At 37.0% G+C, this 18176-nt stretch overlaps 1 protein-coding gene across 3 annotated transcripts; it reads left to right on the top strand.

Moving 5' to 3' along the window:
• Positions 1 to 359: 359 nt before the first annotated feature.
• On the top strand, positions 360 to 16950 carry grap2a (GRB2 related adaptor protein 2a). Of its 3 annotated transcripts, none has more exons than XM_056401628.1 (8): positions 367 to 655; positions 8120 to 8252; positions 8350 to 8441; positions 8770 to 8889; positions 12880 to 13069; positions 13873 to 13965; positions 14847 to 14909; positions 15552 to 16950. In XM_056401628.1, the coding sequence occupies exons 2-8, from the start codon at positions 8175 to 8177 to the stop codon at positions 15729 to 15731; spliced, it is 816 nt and encodes a 271-aa protein (XP_056257603.1). In that variant the 5' UTR covers positions 367 to 655; positions 8120 to 8174; the 3' UTR covers positions 15732 to 16950. The 3 variants fall into 3 exon arrangements, with proteins under 3 accessions (XP_056257605.1, XP_056257603.1, XP_056257602.1); XM_056401627.1 differs by having other exon boundaries at positions 371 to 655; positions 14847 to 14963; XM_056401630.1 differs by lacking the exon at positions 13873 to 13965 and having other exon boundaries at positions 360 to 655; positions 14847 to 14963.
• The last annotated feature ends 1226 nt before the right edge of the window (positions 16951 to 18176 follow it).

Genomic DNA, 18176 nt, shown 5'->3' with positions numbered 1-18176 from the left:
CGATAGGAATATTTTTATTGTGCAGTGGACTGAATAGTTCTTCAGATGGTAGAGTCGTAAATACGGTCATTACAGTAACGGAAGTATTTTTAAATGATTTCAAACACTTCTGCAAGCTGATCCTAATGAGAGGTACAAACTCTCATTAGCCTTTCTCGCTAACAGGGCTGTTTCCCTTTCCAAGAGTTTTTTTGCTCACCTAAGCTAAGTGGCCGCTGGTTGTAGCTTTATATTGAACAAATAATATGAGAGTGGTATCAATATTGTCATAACATAACAATTAAGTGAACACATGTCGAAATACTCAGAAACGTATAATAAATTGTTGCAACTTGTTGCTTGGTTTTATTTTGAAAATACGGACGGAAGTGACATTTCATACTCTGTAGGATGACACTTTGAAGAAATGCGGTTCTATTCAGGCATCAACATCAGAACAGAGACTCGGGGCGCGCACATCTTCCGTCTTCACGTGCCTTCATCAAGTTAACGGAGCAACAAAACCAGTATTCACCTAAAACCGGGACTCTTATTTGTTTGTGCTAACAGTTTTGGAGTCATAAATATGCTGCTGTGTTCACACCAAGGAGGGAGAAGAGGTCAGCCTTAGAATAAACTTCACACAAGCTCAGCTCCGCTTCAGAGAAGAGGAAAGGTAAGCTGAAAACCGCTTTAATATCAGGAAACTTTAGAGAAATCACGCACCAAACTTCGCTTCAAAAATGAATTATTCTAGTGACCACTCAGCTCTCTTCCTCTTTCCCTTTCTATCTATTTCTTACTTCTCTATTGTTCATGCTCATGTTACAGATTTACAGTAACTTATTACAAAATATGGAATTTTTAAAAACTGAATTAATTTCTGATAAAAAGCCTCTTCTGCCAGCAACACAACTAACATGTTAATTTGAATTTTTGAGTGAACTATGACTGGTTGATTAGGGCTGCACTTCAGTCAGACTGAAATACAGGAAAGACAGGTCAAATTTTGATTTCTCAAGCATTTTTTTGTTGTTTCTATGTATATTTACTGGATCTTTCTGCTTACTTGTTTATTCATCCGTTGCATGTTTTTACTCCCTTACTTTGGGGAAGTGGTGTTAAAAGTTGTTGTTAGTGTAAAAGAGAGAAGGTTAACAGAGGTCATAACTTCAAAAAAACATTTTACAACTTCATAAGTTCAGAGTATATATGCATGTACTGTCATTTTAGCGTGTATCAGTTGCGATCCCTCTACATGTCTGTCACCAGAGAGGTCAGACATCAGGGTAAGAGGTCAATGGCCTGATTGATCTCTGATGCCAGAGCTGAGTGACCTCAAGTCAAGACATCCTCCGCTGCAAACATGTTACACGCCCTTCTGCACCCTGTGGTCGAGTTTCAGCTGCTTGACGAGAGCGCTGAGGGATGAGTCGACTGTCATATATCACAATAAGACATTCAATTCTGACATTTCAAGTTGTCAATTAATTATCTGTTAATTGACTAATCACTGCAGGTCCAGTCACAGTAGTAGCTCCATGTGGTGTTTAATACTGAACCTGACCCAGTGCTGGAAAGTAAATAAGTACATTTATTCAAGTACTATCCTGGACTTACTCTTTTTACAATTCTCTTACTTTCTAATTCTACTCCACTAGAGTTCAGAGGGAAATATTCAACTTCTGCACTGCATTTATTTGCAGTATGGTTCCTTTTTAGATTAAGATCTTACACAAAGTAATAAACTTTTAAAATAAAATGATGTCTTGTTAAATATTAAACCTTTTTATCTTGTGATATATTACAAATAAAGAGCAGTGGCTGAAGAGGTGCTGAGATCTGTAAAAGTACCAATACCACAGTGTAAAAGTACTGTGTACAAACAAATGTCCCGCATCCAAAATTCTTAAGTAAAGTAAGTATTACTAGCAAAATGTATTTAAAGTGTTCATTATGCAGAATAGCGCCTTCCAGAGTGTAAAATTATGTTACCGACAAATTCCAGAAATATTAGATTTTATATTCTGTTCTACACGCACAAACTAAAAAATCAAGATTAAAAAAGTAATATTTTTTTAGGGAAAAATACATTATCCTGTTAGCATGTATCATTCTTCACTAGAACATGGTGACCTCAAAGCATACAGCAGCTCCAATGATTCACATGACTGAAAACAGCTGTGTGGATATGCAGGGCCTTTAATCTTTAATAATGCATTTTATTTTATAAGTTTATCATATGTTTTGTATGTAAAATCAAAGTAATGAGTAACTACGACTGTTAAAGAAATGCAGTGCAGTGAAAATTACAATCTTTCCTCCTGGAATATAGTGCATAAAATGGAAATATTTAAGTGAGGTCCCTCAAAATGGTACAGTAGTGGTTGTGAGAGATGAGCCACAAGGTCACAACAGTAGCTCCATGTGGATGGACTTCATCTGATCCAGTGGTGAAGTACATTTAATCAAGTACTGCACTTAATTTGAAGTACTTGTACTTTACACGTATTTCCATTTCATACCACTGTATACGTTCACCTCTCTACATTTCAGAAGCAAATATTGTAGATTTTACTCCACTACATTTATCTGGCAGTTGTAGTTACTACTAGTACTTCTCTGGTTAAATTTGATATTAGTCAACATGCTGTATGATAAACGTGTAAAGTACTAGATTACAAGATTAAACAGCTAAAACATTTTGTTGATAAAGAGAAAAATAACAAGTAACCAGCTTCTCAAATGCGCTAATCGATGTCCATTAATTACAGTATGTGTAATAAGTCATTTGAAGACGTCACCTTGGGCCCTGAAACCTGCGATTAGCATCTTTTTTAGTCCTTTTTGAGATCCCATAAACTAAATGAAAACATAATCTGCAAATGAATCAATGAAAAAAATCATTATTTCTAGCTACAGAAAAAAGTGTGTCCAATTGTGGCCCCTCGTAATGTTTCAGATGTCTGTTAGTTGTTGAGAGGTCCATCAGAGACATATTTCTCCTCTAAACTTCTCACATAGTTTCATAAAATTATCCAATATTTATCAATTAAAACAAGATATGTTTGTGTGAAATATGGAGATTAGATAAAGTATCAGAACTTTTTTTTTCCTTTTTCTCTCCCAGTAATCATCTCATGACCCCTGAGATTTATCTTGTGACCCTTTGGAGGGGCGTGACCACTAGGTTGGGAACCACTGCCCTAAAGTAACTGTTTTTAAAGTGGTTCAAACAAGCTCCACATCAAGCAGCTACAACAGTAAAATGCACAGTGATGGACATTTAGCAGATAATACTTTAATGCAGGACTGTACTTGTATTGGAGTATTTTACATTGCTGTATTGGCACTATTTTCTGTATTTACATAAATGATCTGAGTATTTCTTCCACCACTGCTCTGATCCTCCAGCAGTTTGTTCGGGAAAAATTAGTCAGTGTGATTCGTGAAATGTAAATGTTTTGAGGAGGAATTTGTCCATTCAGCAGTGATGACTGTGTTTGCTTTGCCTACTCTTTGCCTAAACTGACCAGCTGTCTGCTCTACCTGTTACACCTGTGAAAACTACCTGTACTAGTCATGCACTTTGTGACTAAGTACTGGACTAATGTGATTTCAAGATTATATTCACATTTTAAGATGCTTTATACGTATACTCCACTACATTTCAGGGGGATTGTACATGAAAAACATGTGATAATCGTATTAAAATATGAATGTATTTCTATATTGCAGTATTGCTACTTTTACTTAAGTAAAGGATCTAAACACTTCCTCGACTTCTGGTAAAAACTAACAAGTTTCAAAGCAGGGGAAGTGTTCCAGAAAAAGGAATCAAATAAACATTTTGAGCTGCTTCAGTTCTGCATGGTAGTTTGCACATAGTCAGTTTATGATGCAGGTGCAAAATGAGAAACCCCCTGTAGTTAAGACAGACCAGATGCAGCCCTGCAAGCAACACTTCTTACAACTGAAACTATTAATTGCAGTTGGTTGTTATCACCATTTCTAAAATACTGCACGCTTATATGAACTTCCTCCATATCTTCAAAATTGATTAAATACATTTAAAAACACAGTGAACACAGTTCTTACATCCTTCTGATGATCAATTAATGGTTAAAAATGTTATTTATGAGCAAAAATGCTAAAAAAAAAAAAAAAATCACTAGTTCCAGCTACTCAAACGTGAATATTTACTACTTTGTTTTTTTTTTAATTGTTGATCAGACAAAAGAAGACATTTGACTGTTTTCAGATTTGTCAGGTTAATCAATAATGAAAATACTTTGTTAGTAGCAGTCCCTTTTTCTACAGTATAATGACAGTATGTAACATGGCCCAACTCTCTGTGAAGTACAATACCACTTTAAATATGAATCAAACACAGTAAGGCTGAGGCCTTTATGTTGGCTACAAGCTCAGGAAAACCACTCGTGTTGTGCTGCAGAAGTGCTGACCAGCTTGCTGTCAGCACTCTTGTGGTTATGCCCTACATTGTCACAAAGGCCATTAAGTGCTACTTCAATTGCAAATATGCGAACTTAAATGAAGCCGTTTAAGCCATTTGACATTAGGTATTAAGGGATTTTTAAAAGAATGTGTTTGCACATTGCAACAAGAAAACCCACATATTATTTCAGCGTTACAGGCATTATTAAACGTCATAGGATACGATTCAGGATTTTAAAAAAAAAAGTTAAAGGTTCCATATTTTCACTTCCCCGGTGTTTTATTTGGATAATTGATATGCATAAGAAGATACGTTTATATTTTTAAGTACCAAAAACCATATAGGTTTACATCTTCTCTCTCATGCTTCCCTGTGGAACTCTAGCATGAACAGGGTATTTTGTGTCATTCTCTTAGTCTCTCTTCTGATTGGCTGACTACAGGCCAACCACAGGTACCAGACTGTAGCCTACTACTGTAACTTGGTAAAACACATTGGTAAACGCAAATGGCGACGGTCAGTCACAGCTGAAATGAACCTAACAGATGGTCTTGGTCTACTTTAGATGGTCAAATTCAGACTAAAGTTCTGCAACATTTGATAAAAAATAAACTTTAGCCACTAGTCTTTAATGTTACTATTCTTCGGATGCCTCTGCAGTGACATATTGGCTTCCTCCAACGATTGTGCAGCATTGTAGCTTGCTTGATGGTGGGTCTGGAAGGGCCTTGCTGGGGGACATGGTTGAGGGCAGTGTCTATAGTTGTGACATCACAAAGTTACAGCAGTCCTGACAGCTTGTTTTAAGGAACATTCTCTGAATACAGGTTTCTATGCATTTCTCTGTGGATTGAGCACTTTGAAATGCTTTAAAATCAAAAAAGTTTAGTTTTTTGTCTGATCTACCCTTTACTCTTCATGGTCCTGATTTGTAACTTAGTTATTTTTATACAATTGAACTGTAAGAGTCGGTTTGTCAAAGCTTTCATTTGCAATGGGTAGCCTACCACTTAAAGTGGCAGAACTTGGATGATTCAAAAATGTATCCACTAGGCTAATTTAGCTTGTTCAGTTTATCCTTCACCTTAAGCTAACTATTCAAGTCTTTACCTGCAAATTCAACATTTATCCAATACTTACAGTTTCAACTTCTTATTCTAACTTTTAGCCACCTGTTTATCCTTAGTTAACTATGTCAAACATTTATCCTTTACTTTTAGCTGTGATGAAACTGCTTATCCATTACTTTTAGCTAACTAATACTGTTTATCCGTAACTTTTAGCTAACTATTTAGCCATTACTTTTAGATAACTGTTGAAATTGTTTATCCTAACCTTTAGCTTATTATTCCAACTGTTAATCCATTACTTTTAGCTAACTGTTGAAACTGTTAAATCATTAGCTATTTTGTTTATCATTGGCTGTTAGCTAACTATTTATTTTTTAACAAACCATTACAAATGTTTGTCCATTATTTTCAAATAAGCATTTGAACTATTTATTTACTTTACGTTTTTGGCTAACTTGATTTTTTCTTCTTCTTGTAATTTATGTTTTTCTAAATTAGCTGTGCTCTGCAAAATGAGCTACTGTACAAATACCCTTGGTTTAGTTTATGTTGATTAATGACTTATTTTAAAAGGATTAAACATACTACAGAGAATTTGAGGTATGTTTGTCTGAGATAATCGACGCATTACAGGAATCTATATGATTTTTATTAAGCTGTGCGCATAGATAAAAAGATGATGAATCTTTGTATTAAGGGATGTTTGTTTGCCCCATGAGGGAAAGGGATTGTGCTGGGTATTTTACATATATCTTGGTATAGGCTACCTGTGTTCAAAGATGAAAGTTGTAATTTTGCAGCTGCAATTGTGAAGCGAAGGTATTCATTTTTTTCAAGATAAGTCACCACATCCTTCACTCCGTAACCACAGACTGAAGGTTTTATTCACATCTGTGGGAAAATAACTAAAAGTAACACCCAATATACAGTAACTGCTATCATTTGGATCCTGACTGTAGTTATAATTTGACATTTGATCCGTGCTTTAGAGGTTTAACTCTCTAATGACATGTTGACCTCTGTATTCCTGTCATGTTTATGCATCTCTCTTTAAACAGTAACAGACGGGGAAGTGGCTTATGTGTCTCTTCCTAATTTAATAATAGATAACAAATGATTTTTCCAGTTCCTTTACTCCCACATGTCATGTCCACGTCCTTCATTCATATCAAGGGCTTCCAACTCGATAGCTGAGTCACATGAGCCCATATATTGTATAATTACCAGGAACTGAAGTATTAATGGTTGAGGGTAGTAACATATATTATTGGTGTTTCTGTGTCATGTTAATATGCTGTTATATCTTCTTCCCTTTCATTGTGTCCCCAAAAACCAAACAGAAGTCAGACAATTTAAAACTATTAGAAATGTTTAAAATCAATCAAGTAAGGAATACATTTAGTCATGCGTAGGTGTACTTTGTTAACTATCATTCAGATTTAAATGAGTCAATGAGCTGCTTGGTGTCTATATTTTATTGTTTTAAAGTACTTTCTCACTTTTGCCATTTTTCTTCATGCCGTAATCTCATGTCTCTATATTTTGCTTTTGATGCCAGTGTCTCTGTGTTTTATAGTCTTTAATGCTGCAACAAATTATTATAGTATTTTCATCATTGATTAATCCGCTGATTATTTTCTTGATTAATCATTTCTTGGTCTATAAAATGTCAGAAAATTGTGATAAACGTTCATTTCAAACTTCTAGAACCCAAGGTGACTTTTTCAAATGTTTTTTTTTGTGTAGAGCTGCAACAGCCAATCGATTTACTGTTAAGCCAATCAAACAAAAATGAATTGGGAGCTATTTTTAAAATCGATTTATCAGTTTTTAATGCAAAAATGTTAAATAATTGCTGGTTCCTACTTCTCATAAATGAGAATTTGCTGCTTGCCTTCATCAAATATGATAATAAATGAAATATGTTTCATGTTTGAATTCTTGGTCAAACAAACCAAGCCGTTTTGGGTCCGGGAAGTTGTGATGGGTGTTTTTTTTATGATTCATCTGTTAATTGAGAAAATAAAGGCAGATCTTTACGTAATAATGGAAATAAGCATAAGCATGTTCAGTTTACTATCACATAGGGACTGAGGAAATCAGAAAATATTCACATTTGCTTAAAAAATTACTTAAATGACAGAATTAATTAATCGACTAATCATCAACTCTTAAAAGTCTGCCAGTTGCATTTAAAACACTGAGCTGGATTAATCTGCATGAAAGATTCTATATTCTATAAATTACATTTTAATTTCTTAAATTGCTGCATTTGGGAGAGCAATTCCTGTTTTATTAATAGTGCAGCAAAAACACCTTTTACACCATGTTATCATGTCAGTCATAAAAAGAACCCTCTGAACATTTTTGACATGATCTTGTGACTTCCTAAAGATAAGCTAAGCTGGTAAATATCATTCTAAAAACTGTGCCGTTATCTCATCAGTATGTTGACACCCCAGAGAGGGAAGTGTCTCTGCTCCAACAGATGAGAATTTTTTTTTTCTAACAGGCACTTTGAAGCAATATGCTGCTGAAGCTGTTTAGAACGGAAATCATAACTTACTTGTGCTGAATTAATAATATTCCTATATTTTTCTTTCTCCCCGCATAGAAACACTTGCCTTTTCTTCATTCTTTAAACCTGTCTGACACTTCAGCCGCTGCCGATGGAAGCCAGAGGAAAGTATGATTTTACTGCAACTGCAGACGATGAACTCACCTTCAGAAAGGGCGATATACTTAAGGTCAGTGTATGTCACTAAATGATGATTTTCTCACTGTGGCCTCAAGAATATTTCATTGCCATTGTACAACATCCTGTCGCTTTCTTTTCCTGATCAGATTTTAAGCTCACAAGATGATTGGTATAAGGCAGAGATGAACGGACAAGAAGGATTCGTACCACAAAACTACCTTGAAATGCAGACTCCAAGGTAAGAGACAGTCGTACTAATTATGAAACAGTGGACCTGGATGTGGGATTGTTACATCTTTGGGGATGATTGTTGAATGCAGTTGAATCCACTCTTGGCTGTGACAAAATGTACATCACTGAAATCTGACATCCTCGTCATTGTAACTGTGCAAACCATTTTATACAACTACTTTCACTAGGTTCAGTCTCACTAAGACTAATTCTGACTGAGACCAGGATCAGGAAGATTTATGTAAAAAAAAGTTGTACTTTTACCACGGGAATCTGCTGTAGCTGCGTTTGAAGTTTATATCAGATAAGCATGAGAGTCTTGTTTGTGCTTCCAGATGGTTTCAGGAGAACGCCAGTCGCAACGCTGCAGAGGAGCTCCTGAGGAGCAAAGATGTTGGAGACTTTGTGATTCGAGGGTCCCAGAGCTCCCCGGGAGACTTCTCCATCTCTGTCAGGTATTAAAAAGTCTTTGATTGTTTGCCTTGTTCACCATCTTAGTTCATCGTGTTTGCACTAACATGTCCGCCTGAAGTCAGAAACAGCTCAAACTGACAGACGTGACTTCAGACGGATTTGCCGTTGTTGCAGGGAAATTTTTGAAACGGAATTCAAAGAATTGAATATCTGAATTGCGTCTTATTTAGCGTAGTATTTCTCATTTCGTTTTTTGGTTTGGTGGTTTCAGTGTGTTTGAAATTTTACAAAAGATCTTTTTTTACGTCAAGAAGCCTTATTTAACCAGAAAAAGTACACCAATATTTCCCCTCTACACACATCAATGTACATGTAAAAAGTAACCTCTGACTCATCATCTCGCTGTCTTTTAGCTTCCCTTACGCTGCTGCAAAACTCTGCAAAACTTCACATATTTACAACCAGGAGGCAGCTGCAGCAGCGCTGGTAGAGTAAATAAGGCGGGAAGAGAGTGGCAGTATTTTTAGTTTATGGCAGTCTTCCAACAGGTGAAGTTTATCTGAAAGTGTCTGCAGTCATTCAGACCACTAGGGAAAAAAGTTTGCGCTGTACAGTTCACTGGGCCGAACACCTTTTCTTTTAATCTATTCTTTGTTCTTAGTTGTTGTCGGTCAATCAAAGGCGTTTTTTTTCTCAGAGGAAAGTTTGACAGGTCACAGTAGGAAAATCACATGTGTAAATATTCCCATTTGCCAAATGTTAAGTATGAGGGTGCAAATCCTTTGGGGTTGTGTGGCAGCCAGAGGCACAGGAGACACTGCGCAGACAGAGGAAAGAATGGATTCCACTCATTTCTGAATGTAAATGTCCTGCAGTCAGCCAGGAAAGAGAAAGTGAAAAAGAGGCTTGTTTTTAGAAAAGGACAATGATTTAAAGGAAACTTCCTGTCCTGAACATCTCTGAAAATCTGTGGGTAGATCTCAAGACAACCTAAAATATCTCAGAACTTGAAGTGATCTGCAGGAAGAGGGTGAAAATCCATCAGTCAGGAACAGAGAGACTCTTATCTGGCTACAACAAGTGTTGGCGAGCTGTCATCTCGGCCAAAGGGAGGTTACTAAGTTCTGGAGTCTGTTCAGGTGTCTTTATATAAATACTTGGGTGTCCACATAGACAAACTTCTTTGCAGGAAACACACATTGATAACTTTTAGAGAACACTGCAGCAGAGACTTTATTTTCTAACTACATTCAGACCAAAAGTGATGACAGTGAAAGAATTCGGGCGCTGTAGAAGTTTGTAGGCGCTGAACGTACAATATGGTGACTGAGGCTTTGTGGAGTGAGCAGCCGGATCATGCTAATGTTCCACTGGGCAATCCTAGAGAGCATCATTAGATATGGAATTACGGCATGGTTTGACAATCTAACAGTGCTAATGAAAAGCAGGCTTGCCAGTATGCACATGTGAGGGGGTAATGTGCAAGAAAGGATACGAGAACATTCAGAGCCTGTACGAGCAGACAGTCATAAAACAAGCAAAAAAAAATCATTGCAGACTCTCAGCATCCCGTCTTCTCTGAATATGAATCGCTGCCATTGAGAAGAAGCCTCTGGGGCCAAAGTGTAAATCAGACCTCTTGTAGCATGTAGCGGTTGGATTGTTGCATGTAGGATTCTTAGAGTTTATTTTTAAACCATTGTGTTGTCAATGTCAAATGTAGTCTAATGTCTCTTTCATGTTTCAATGGTGTTTTTATGCTTTATGTGCCCAAGACAATTATTCCTAGGACAATGACGTTTACTTGAATGAATCGTTCTGTCTGCAGAATGCCAGAAAATAATGAAAAACCTCTGATGTAATATCTCACAGTCCAAAGGTGACGTCTTCAAGCATCTCTTTTTGTCTGACCAGCATCCAAAGATATTCACTTTATTATCATGTGGCAAAAAAGACTGAAATTATTATTTGATCAAAATCAAAATAGTTGCTTAATTTTTCTGTCCACTAATCGATTAATTGACTACTGTGCTGTATTTAATTGCAATTATGAGTTTATTTAACTGCTTTCTTTGAGTGTTTTGAGAGTATTCTTGTATTTCCATTTTATGCCTCTTTATACATCTCATCTGCTACATTTACAAATATTGGACTTTACTCTTCATTTATCTGACGGCTTGATTCACTGTTTGCTTTGTAGATTTACATAGAAAACATATTATCAGTTAAATAAAACACAATGCAATGCTCTGGAATACACCCAACAGTATATGAAATACTGTAGTTATAATTTTCTCCACTATGTCCAGCTACATTAAAGCACTGCTAACATGTTAATGCATCTACTACTGGTGGAGGCCATTTTATATGTTATTGGAGAGTTTATACATACAAGACAGAAAAGGAACATTATTATCAACTGTGTGTATTATATCCAAACATCACAGTAAATCCGCATCCATTAAAGGCCCTGGTAGGTGCTGAGGACCTCAGTTATCACTACCAGGATGGCAGTTATTGCTGTCTAGTAAACCGATGTTGTAGTTTTCTGCATTGACCAGCAGAGGACAATCCAGTTGAGGAAACAGTCCAGGAATCCAGGAATGAGGGAAACAGGGAGTCACTAGTTGTTCAGTTAAAAGGTGGTGGAAAAGGTGGGGGCCTTCAGGTACCTGCGCACTGAAATAGACAAAACCCAGCCATTTTCTGAGCACAGTGACTCTGTGACCAAGAACATTGAGGAAACTCATGAGTGTGAATTTGAGGAAGGACATTTTAGCAATCGTGTCACCCAATGAGTCAGTCCTCGTTCACAGTCAAATCAAAACTTTCTTGGATCATCAGCCATGCAAGTAAAATACCAGGAACCACCCAGTTATCATGATCAGATCTCTACAGGCAGGCAGTTACCCAAATGATAAAGCTACGAAGGAGTTAGTACTCTAACACTTGCACATATTTACACTCTTAAGTTAAAGTGCAAAGGGGTGGATCTGGTGTGGATGGATATGCTTAGAGGAGCAGGATTGTCCATAGACTTTAGGCAGCAATATTAAGCTACATAAATCAAACAGCTGCTGCTTCTTGTAGAAGTAACAGCAGAGTAAAGCAGTAGAAAAAGCAGAGATAGTAGTAATTGTTGATGCTGTACAGTGCTGCACACACCTGTCTGAACATCACCATCCGTAATCTTCTCTAAATCCAGCTTCTCTGCCAGTTCTCAGTCACAGTTGAAGGATCCACCGTCTGTATTTTAGCATGCACCATGCACCTGCAGGTCACGCAACATGGCAGGTATGTTCGATTTAGGACATTTGCTGTGGTTGCCGGGCAGGTACATCCAATCAGCAGCTTCTTCTCTGCTGCAGCTGCTGATTTCCTCAAAGTAATACATGAGACAGACATAAACGTCATATTTCCATCAATTTCTCTACATCGTTTTTCACTGTTCTTGGTTTCACTGGCTCCTTTAATTACACTGTCTTGTGGGTTTAATGTCTATAGCTGCCTAATCTGTGCCGGAAACCTAAATTGCTCTACACGTGTGAAACCACGGCTGTTGGTTTGGAGTAGGGTTGGGCTTAGCATTGACCTGCTCATACATGCACTACAAATATCAGGAACTAGAGAATTTACACCGCCAGCTGTTTTACTCAATAAACCAACTTCACGTATTTGCATGGAAGGAAACATGCATTCATTTACATTTGATTCATAATGGATAAACAGTTTAAACAGTTAGCTAGCACTTGAAACAGTTAGCTAACAGTTTAAACAGCTAGCTAACTGTTTGAACAGTTAGCTAAAAGTACTGGATAAACAGTTCAAATAGTTAAAATGAATGGTTAAGTAATGTTCACCATTTTGCTTTTACATCAACTTTTCCACCTCATAAAAACTTTTTTGCAACATTTCAAGATTTTTTTGAATTTCCAGTGTTTCCTCTCGTTTTTAATGCACAAAAAATGTGCATAAAACAGGTGGTAAGCCCATCTAATAAAATTTTTCTGATTCTGATTCCTTTCTCTCAGACATGAGAGTGACGTTCAGCACTTCAAAGTGCTGAAAGACAACAAAGGCCAGTACTTCCTGTGGTCTGAGAAGTTCACTTCCCTAAACAAGCTGGTGGAGTTCTACAAGACCACCTCCATCTCTAAGACCAGGGAGATCTACCTCAACGATGGCAGCATGCCCAACAGGAGTCCCTCTGTGGCCCAGTCGGTACGAGGTTATACTACTATACTATTATAGAAAACAAAGAAAAACAGAAAATATTCAAAATTATGAAGCTTGAACCAGTGGATTTTTTATGTTTGTGCTTAGAAAACTCTAATTTAACATTTTTATCATAATAGGGGGACCATTTTACGTGTAGATCTACTTAAATAATTAAAATGGTTAAATATTGCTAAAAGGATTCAGTAGCAGGGCATGTGTATACATGCCTAAATAGCCAACACCAGAATATTTACATGTGAATTTATAGGTATTAAAATAAATGGGAGACCAAAGTCAAAACTCATTCAAAATGTATAAATGTTGTTCTTTTATATCTAAATAATTTTTATTGTGTTGAAGCAGATAATGTCAAACACAGCGTAAAACCTTTTTAGGCGTAAGGAGTGTATTTCATATTTTAGAAAATATACTATTATCTGCATGTCACAATTACCCATCTATAATTTATGTTTTTTGTGTCCATGTTTCACTTTTATGCACAACCCATTTGTTTGTGGTGTTTATATAGTTTTATTTGATTTGTTTTATCTTATTTTTTTGTTAATTTGTCCATTTCTTGTGCTTGATTTAATTTCTAATTTAGTTGGTTATTTATGTGAATGTTTTCTATTTGTTCCAGTTACTTTACTGCCTCGGTTTGTACACATCATGAAAAATGTTTGATTCGTTGGCATATAAATAGAAATGACGGTTGTTGTGTTAATTATTCTACTGTAGTTCCTGATGCACCTATTTTGATTCTTCAGTGCGATGTTATCTACTTCCTGTATGTTTCCGTCCCATAGTTGAAGAGGGGAAGTTTGCCTGAACAACATCAATCAGCTGCAGCGATTGCTGCTACACCACGCAGAGCTTCAGACCAGCCTCACAGCCAGCTGGTACACTCTCTTTATATAAAAAAAAACAACCGCTTTGCAACATTTGTCAGTCTGATGTTCCCCCTCTGCCCTGTCAGATCAACTAAGGACCGTCATAGAAGTCACGTCCCATGTTCCTAACGCTAACTCTTGGAGTGGCAGAAACGAGATGTTTCAACTATTTAGTGATTACTTTGAACTATTTCAGCTGTTTATCCATTACTTTTAACTGTTCCAACTGTTTATCAATAACTAGCTAACTATTTAAAGGACCTATGTCAGTTTTTGCTATTGCTACATAGCCAACAATAGCATTAACGTTGGATGTTGACTCTTGTTTTGCCCCATTTCTATCACTTCTTTTCTTCTACATGCTAACTAGCTAGCCTCGGCCAGGCTGGTCTGTCTCCTCACTTTCCGATAGTAAGTCACTGTAGCATTCCAAGTAGCAATTAGCTTAGCTTACAATTTCAGCCATTTTAGCTAACTATTTAATAACTATTACTTTTAGCTGACAATTTAACCATAACTTTTAGCCAACTATTTCAACCGTTAATTCATTACTTTTAACTATTTCAAGCGTTCATCAATCACTCTTAGCTAACTTTTGAAAACATTTCTTTTTTTGTGTATCCATTACACCATAACTTCTCCGCTCACTTGCTAACTAGTTTTCACACACTCTCAATCACAATACGTGGCGTTTAGGTGTTCCAGCTCACTGTGGATTTCAAAATATCTGTTAAAAATAATAATTAACTACTGGCAACTGCAGAAGCAACACCATCACTGCTGTGTACCATTATATTGATTATATCATTTTTGTGCTATCAGTTTTAGTTTACACTCAGCTATAAGTGCAAGCATAAACATAAAGTGGAGTGTTTTTCTTCTTCTTCCAGGCTAAGAGAGTGGGTCTGGAGGAGCGTGCTCACACCATCGGCCACACAGGAAGAAACAGCCCCGTGAGTTCTGCATATCCTCCCCGTCGCACATCTGAAACCATGCCTCTGCCTCAGGTCAGCCTGCTGTCCTTTCCCCTCTGCTGAGGAAAAACAGTCTGTTCTGGGATTTTGGTTGAAGCAGTCCAAAGCAGGGCTGCAAGTGATACATTTTCTGTCAGTTGACTTGTTTTATCATTAAGCAGTGGTCCAGATTTTTGGATAATTTTGGGGCATTTTAGGTCCTCAAATCCAATTATTCATGCCTTATTCCTCTTCTTTGTTTTCTTGTAATTACGTTCAAAAAGGCATAAATAGAATAATATAAAAGTAGAATAGAGACTAAAGATAAAACTATACACAATGTGCTAATATACACTGTACAATGATAGTGAAATATTATACTATACTATACTATATATGTTTAATATAATAAAAGGTTACAGTCTGTATAAGCAAATAAGCAAAATGAGAGCATGTTTTAATATTTCAAAGGCACAAATTAAAAATTAGAGGGAAACATTTAAATAAATTAACAACTCAAATGAGTAACTTTGGATAGCGATTTGTAATTTGAGGACATTTTTATCTACTAAAATGTTTTTACTATTATAAATGAAGGTAAACAATGTCAGGTATTGATCAGCGTTCGGTTTTCGCCCACAGAGGCCGTCTGCAGTGCAGGTGAAGGCGCTGTACGACTTCACTGCAGAGGAAGATGATGAACTCGGTTTCTGCGCTGGAGATGTCATCGAAGTGCTGGATCGCTCGGACGCATCGTGGTGGAAAGGGAGGCTGCGGGGGAAAACCGGGCTGTTTCCTGCAAACTACACAATACAGCTGTGAGAAAACACCCAGGCGACGCACTTACTATGCCGGCGCACATTCACAGACTCGCTCTGCAGGTGCAGCAGCCCCGAATGTGTCTTTTTGAACATAAACACTGAGCAGTCAGTGACTCATCTAATCTCTGCATCGCATGTTGGCACTTCATCAACATGCCAGGGCCCAAATGACTGCGAGTCATTTAGCGTATTCATATATATGCTGCCACTCAGTGCGGTGCTCATTCAGGTTTTATTGGACATGCTATGCCTCAGTTATTCACAAAGGATCAAAGGCATGTCCTAAAACCTTTCATATGTTTAACTGGCTCACAGGAACTGCTGCAGATCTCACTGAGGAATGTTTTATCATCTCTATTAGGGCATGTCTGTCAGCAGGGATTCAATTCTAATATCAAAATGCTCTTTGGCCAGTCTGCTCATGAATCCGCTGTTTCTGCTCATGCTGTAAGTGTAGTCATATTTTATACCACAAAAAAAGTTTGTATAAAAAAAATCAGTACATTGCCCAAAAAATTTAAATGCTTCACATAGACATGTAACTTCCTCACTGATATGGAAATAAAATGATTTTTTTTACCGCTGATTTTATGTTTAAATTTAATGCAAACTCTGACAAAGTCTTTCTGAGGATTTTAATATGGACTTCCTGCTTTTATCTTCCTTCAAGATATTTTTGTTTCCTACAAGCCACTGCATTCTTTTATTCTGACATTTCTCTGGAAGACTGAAATTTATTTATAGACTCACAGGGTTGTCCAGTTGCAGGATGGCAGCTATAAAGTAAAAGCAGAAGTAAGGAGAGGTGGCCTTCAAAATAAAAGTTGCACTAATCTGGAGCCTACTCCAGATTAAAGGGGTTGCAGTCACTAAAGGATGTAGCTTTAGTTGAACTGCTGCAGCCTCACAGAAACCAGAATTAATTTGTCACTGACTTTTGCAAGTTAATTACCCAAAAACTGAATAAAATCTCTGCACTGTTAAATATTGCACAGGTGTTGTTGGAAGAAAGCACAACTCAAATTAAACAGAAAAAATGCCTGCAAGCTGTCTCGCTTACTGCTGTCATATTTATTTACAACGGTAACTCTGTTGTGTACACATCACAAACACATAATCTACAAAAGAATTAGCTGGTGTTTAGGTCTTAGACAACTTGATACTTATGAGGAAAATATTTGTTATATTTGAGTAAAAAAAAAAGAAAAAAAAAGAAGAAATTATGTAGCAGTTAAGTGAAAGTTGTCCATACAAAGATGTCAGTGTACATCAGTTTCCTAGAAGCAAAGTCCTTCCCATTTACATACATGAGGGAGGTAGAATATTAGAAACACCTCTGAATTTGAAGCAGTCCAGTACGAATGTCTCGTTTAAGACAGTGTCAACAAAAACTGAATCATCATTCACGTAGATTTAATGCGTAACAGCTGTATTGATTTGCATTAGACTAAACAGTTGTACCTAATAAAGTGGTCACTGAGTGTACATACTGTTCATAGTTGATGTTAGATAAATCTTATCTATGTATTTATAGAGTATTGTTTCAGGGACTTCCTGTGTTTGTGGTGGTCAGCAGTAAGGTTTATTGTCCTTTATGGTAATTTCCTGTAAACCACAGTAGTTGTTTGTGCTGTGCTATATTTCTATGGTACCTTGATATTTATTAACTACGGGATTTCTGCAGGTACTATTGGTGCAGTCAGATCTGCCCGGTGAAGCTCACGTGGTGAGGCCAAATGCAGGAAGGGACAGGAAATAGTGTGGGTTTGGGTTGTACACAGCTGTCCAGGAAGCTGCAAATCAAACAGCCTTTTATCAAACATTTTACAGTCACTAACCACGGTCGCTGTCCTCACACTCACTACATACAAACAGCATCTTTCTTATCTGCTGCTGTTAGATGTCAATAAAACCTGTCTAACATGAAATATTTGCATGTGACTGATGGTAAAGGGACTAATTATTATATTGTGCTTTTATAGGACCCATTAGAGCTTGGATGTCAAGGAGCTGACATTTAAAGTGTTGCGGTTATGCTGAGCCACAGCCACGCTCTTAATATGATGTACCTATAGGATGTTTTTAAATATTTCATGTTGGGTAAATGTTCACGTTACCACACCAGTTTTAGTCATTAACTACTGACTGGTTATACTGCTTTCAATGATGAATTAGTGAGTTCTGCTCCACTTTCATCAAGCAGGTTAATTTTTAAACTCTCACCTCTGTTCAGTCAGTTTTCTACTGTGTGCAGCTGAACACACATGCAGCTGGACAGTCTGCAGACTCTGACAAAATCAGGGTTACATGATGTCCTCTAAATCCAGTTTACATGTAAACTGATTATTCTGAGCAAGAATGTGAACAATGTGCAGCACATACAGGTGCTGCAGAGAAAGCAGCACACAAGTTCCCACAACAAAGTTTGCACGCTCTCCAAATTTTT

The sequence above is a fragment of the Seriola aureovittata genome, chromosome 17, assembly GCF_021018895.1.
Source record: "Seriola aureovittata isolate HTS-2021-v1 ecotype China chromosome 17, ASM2101889v1, whole genome shotgun sequence".
In the NCBI taxonomy this organism is placed as follows: Eukaryota; Metazoa; Chordata; class Actinopteri; order Carangiformes; family Carangidae; genus Seriola; species Seriola aureovittata.
Note: the sequence above shows the minus strand (reverse complement) of the source record. Positions and strands in the feature narration are given on the sequence as shown.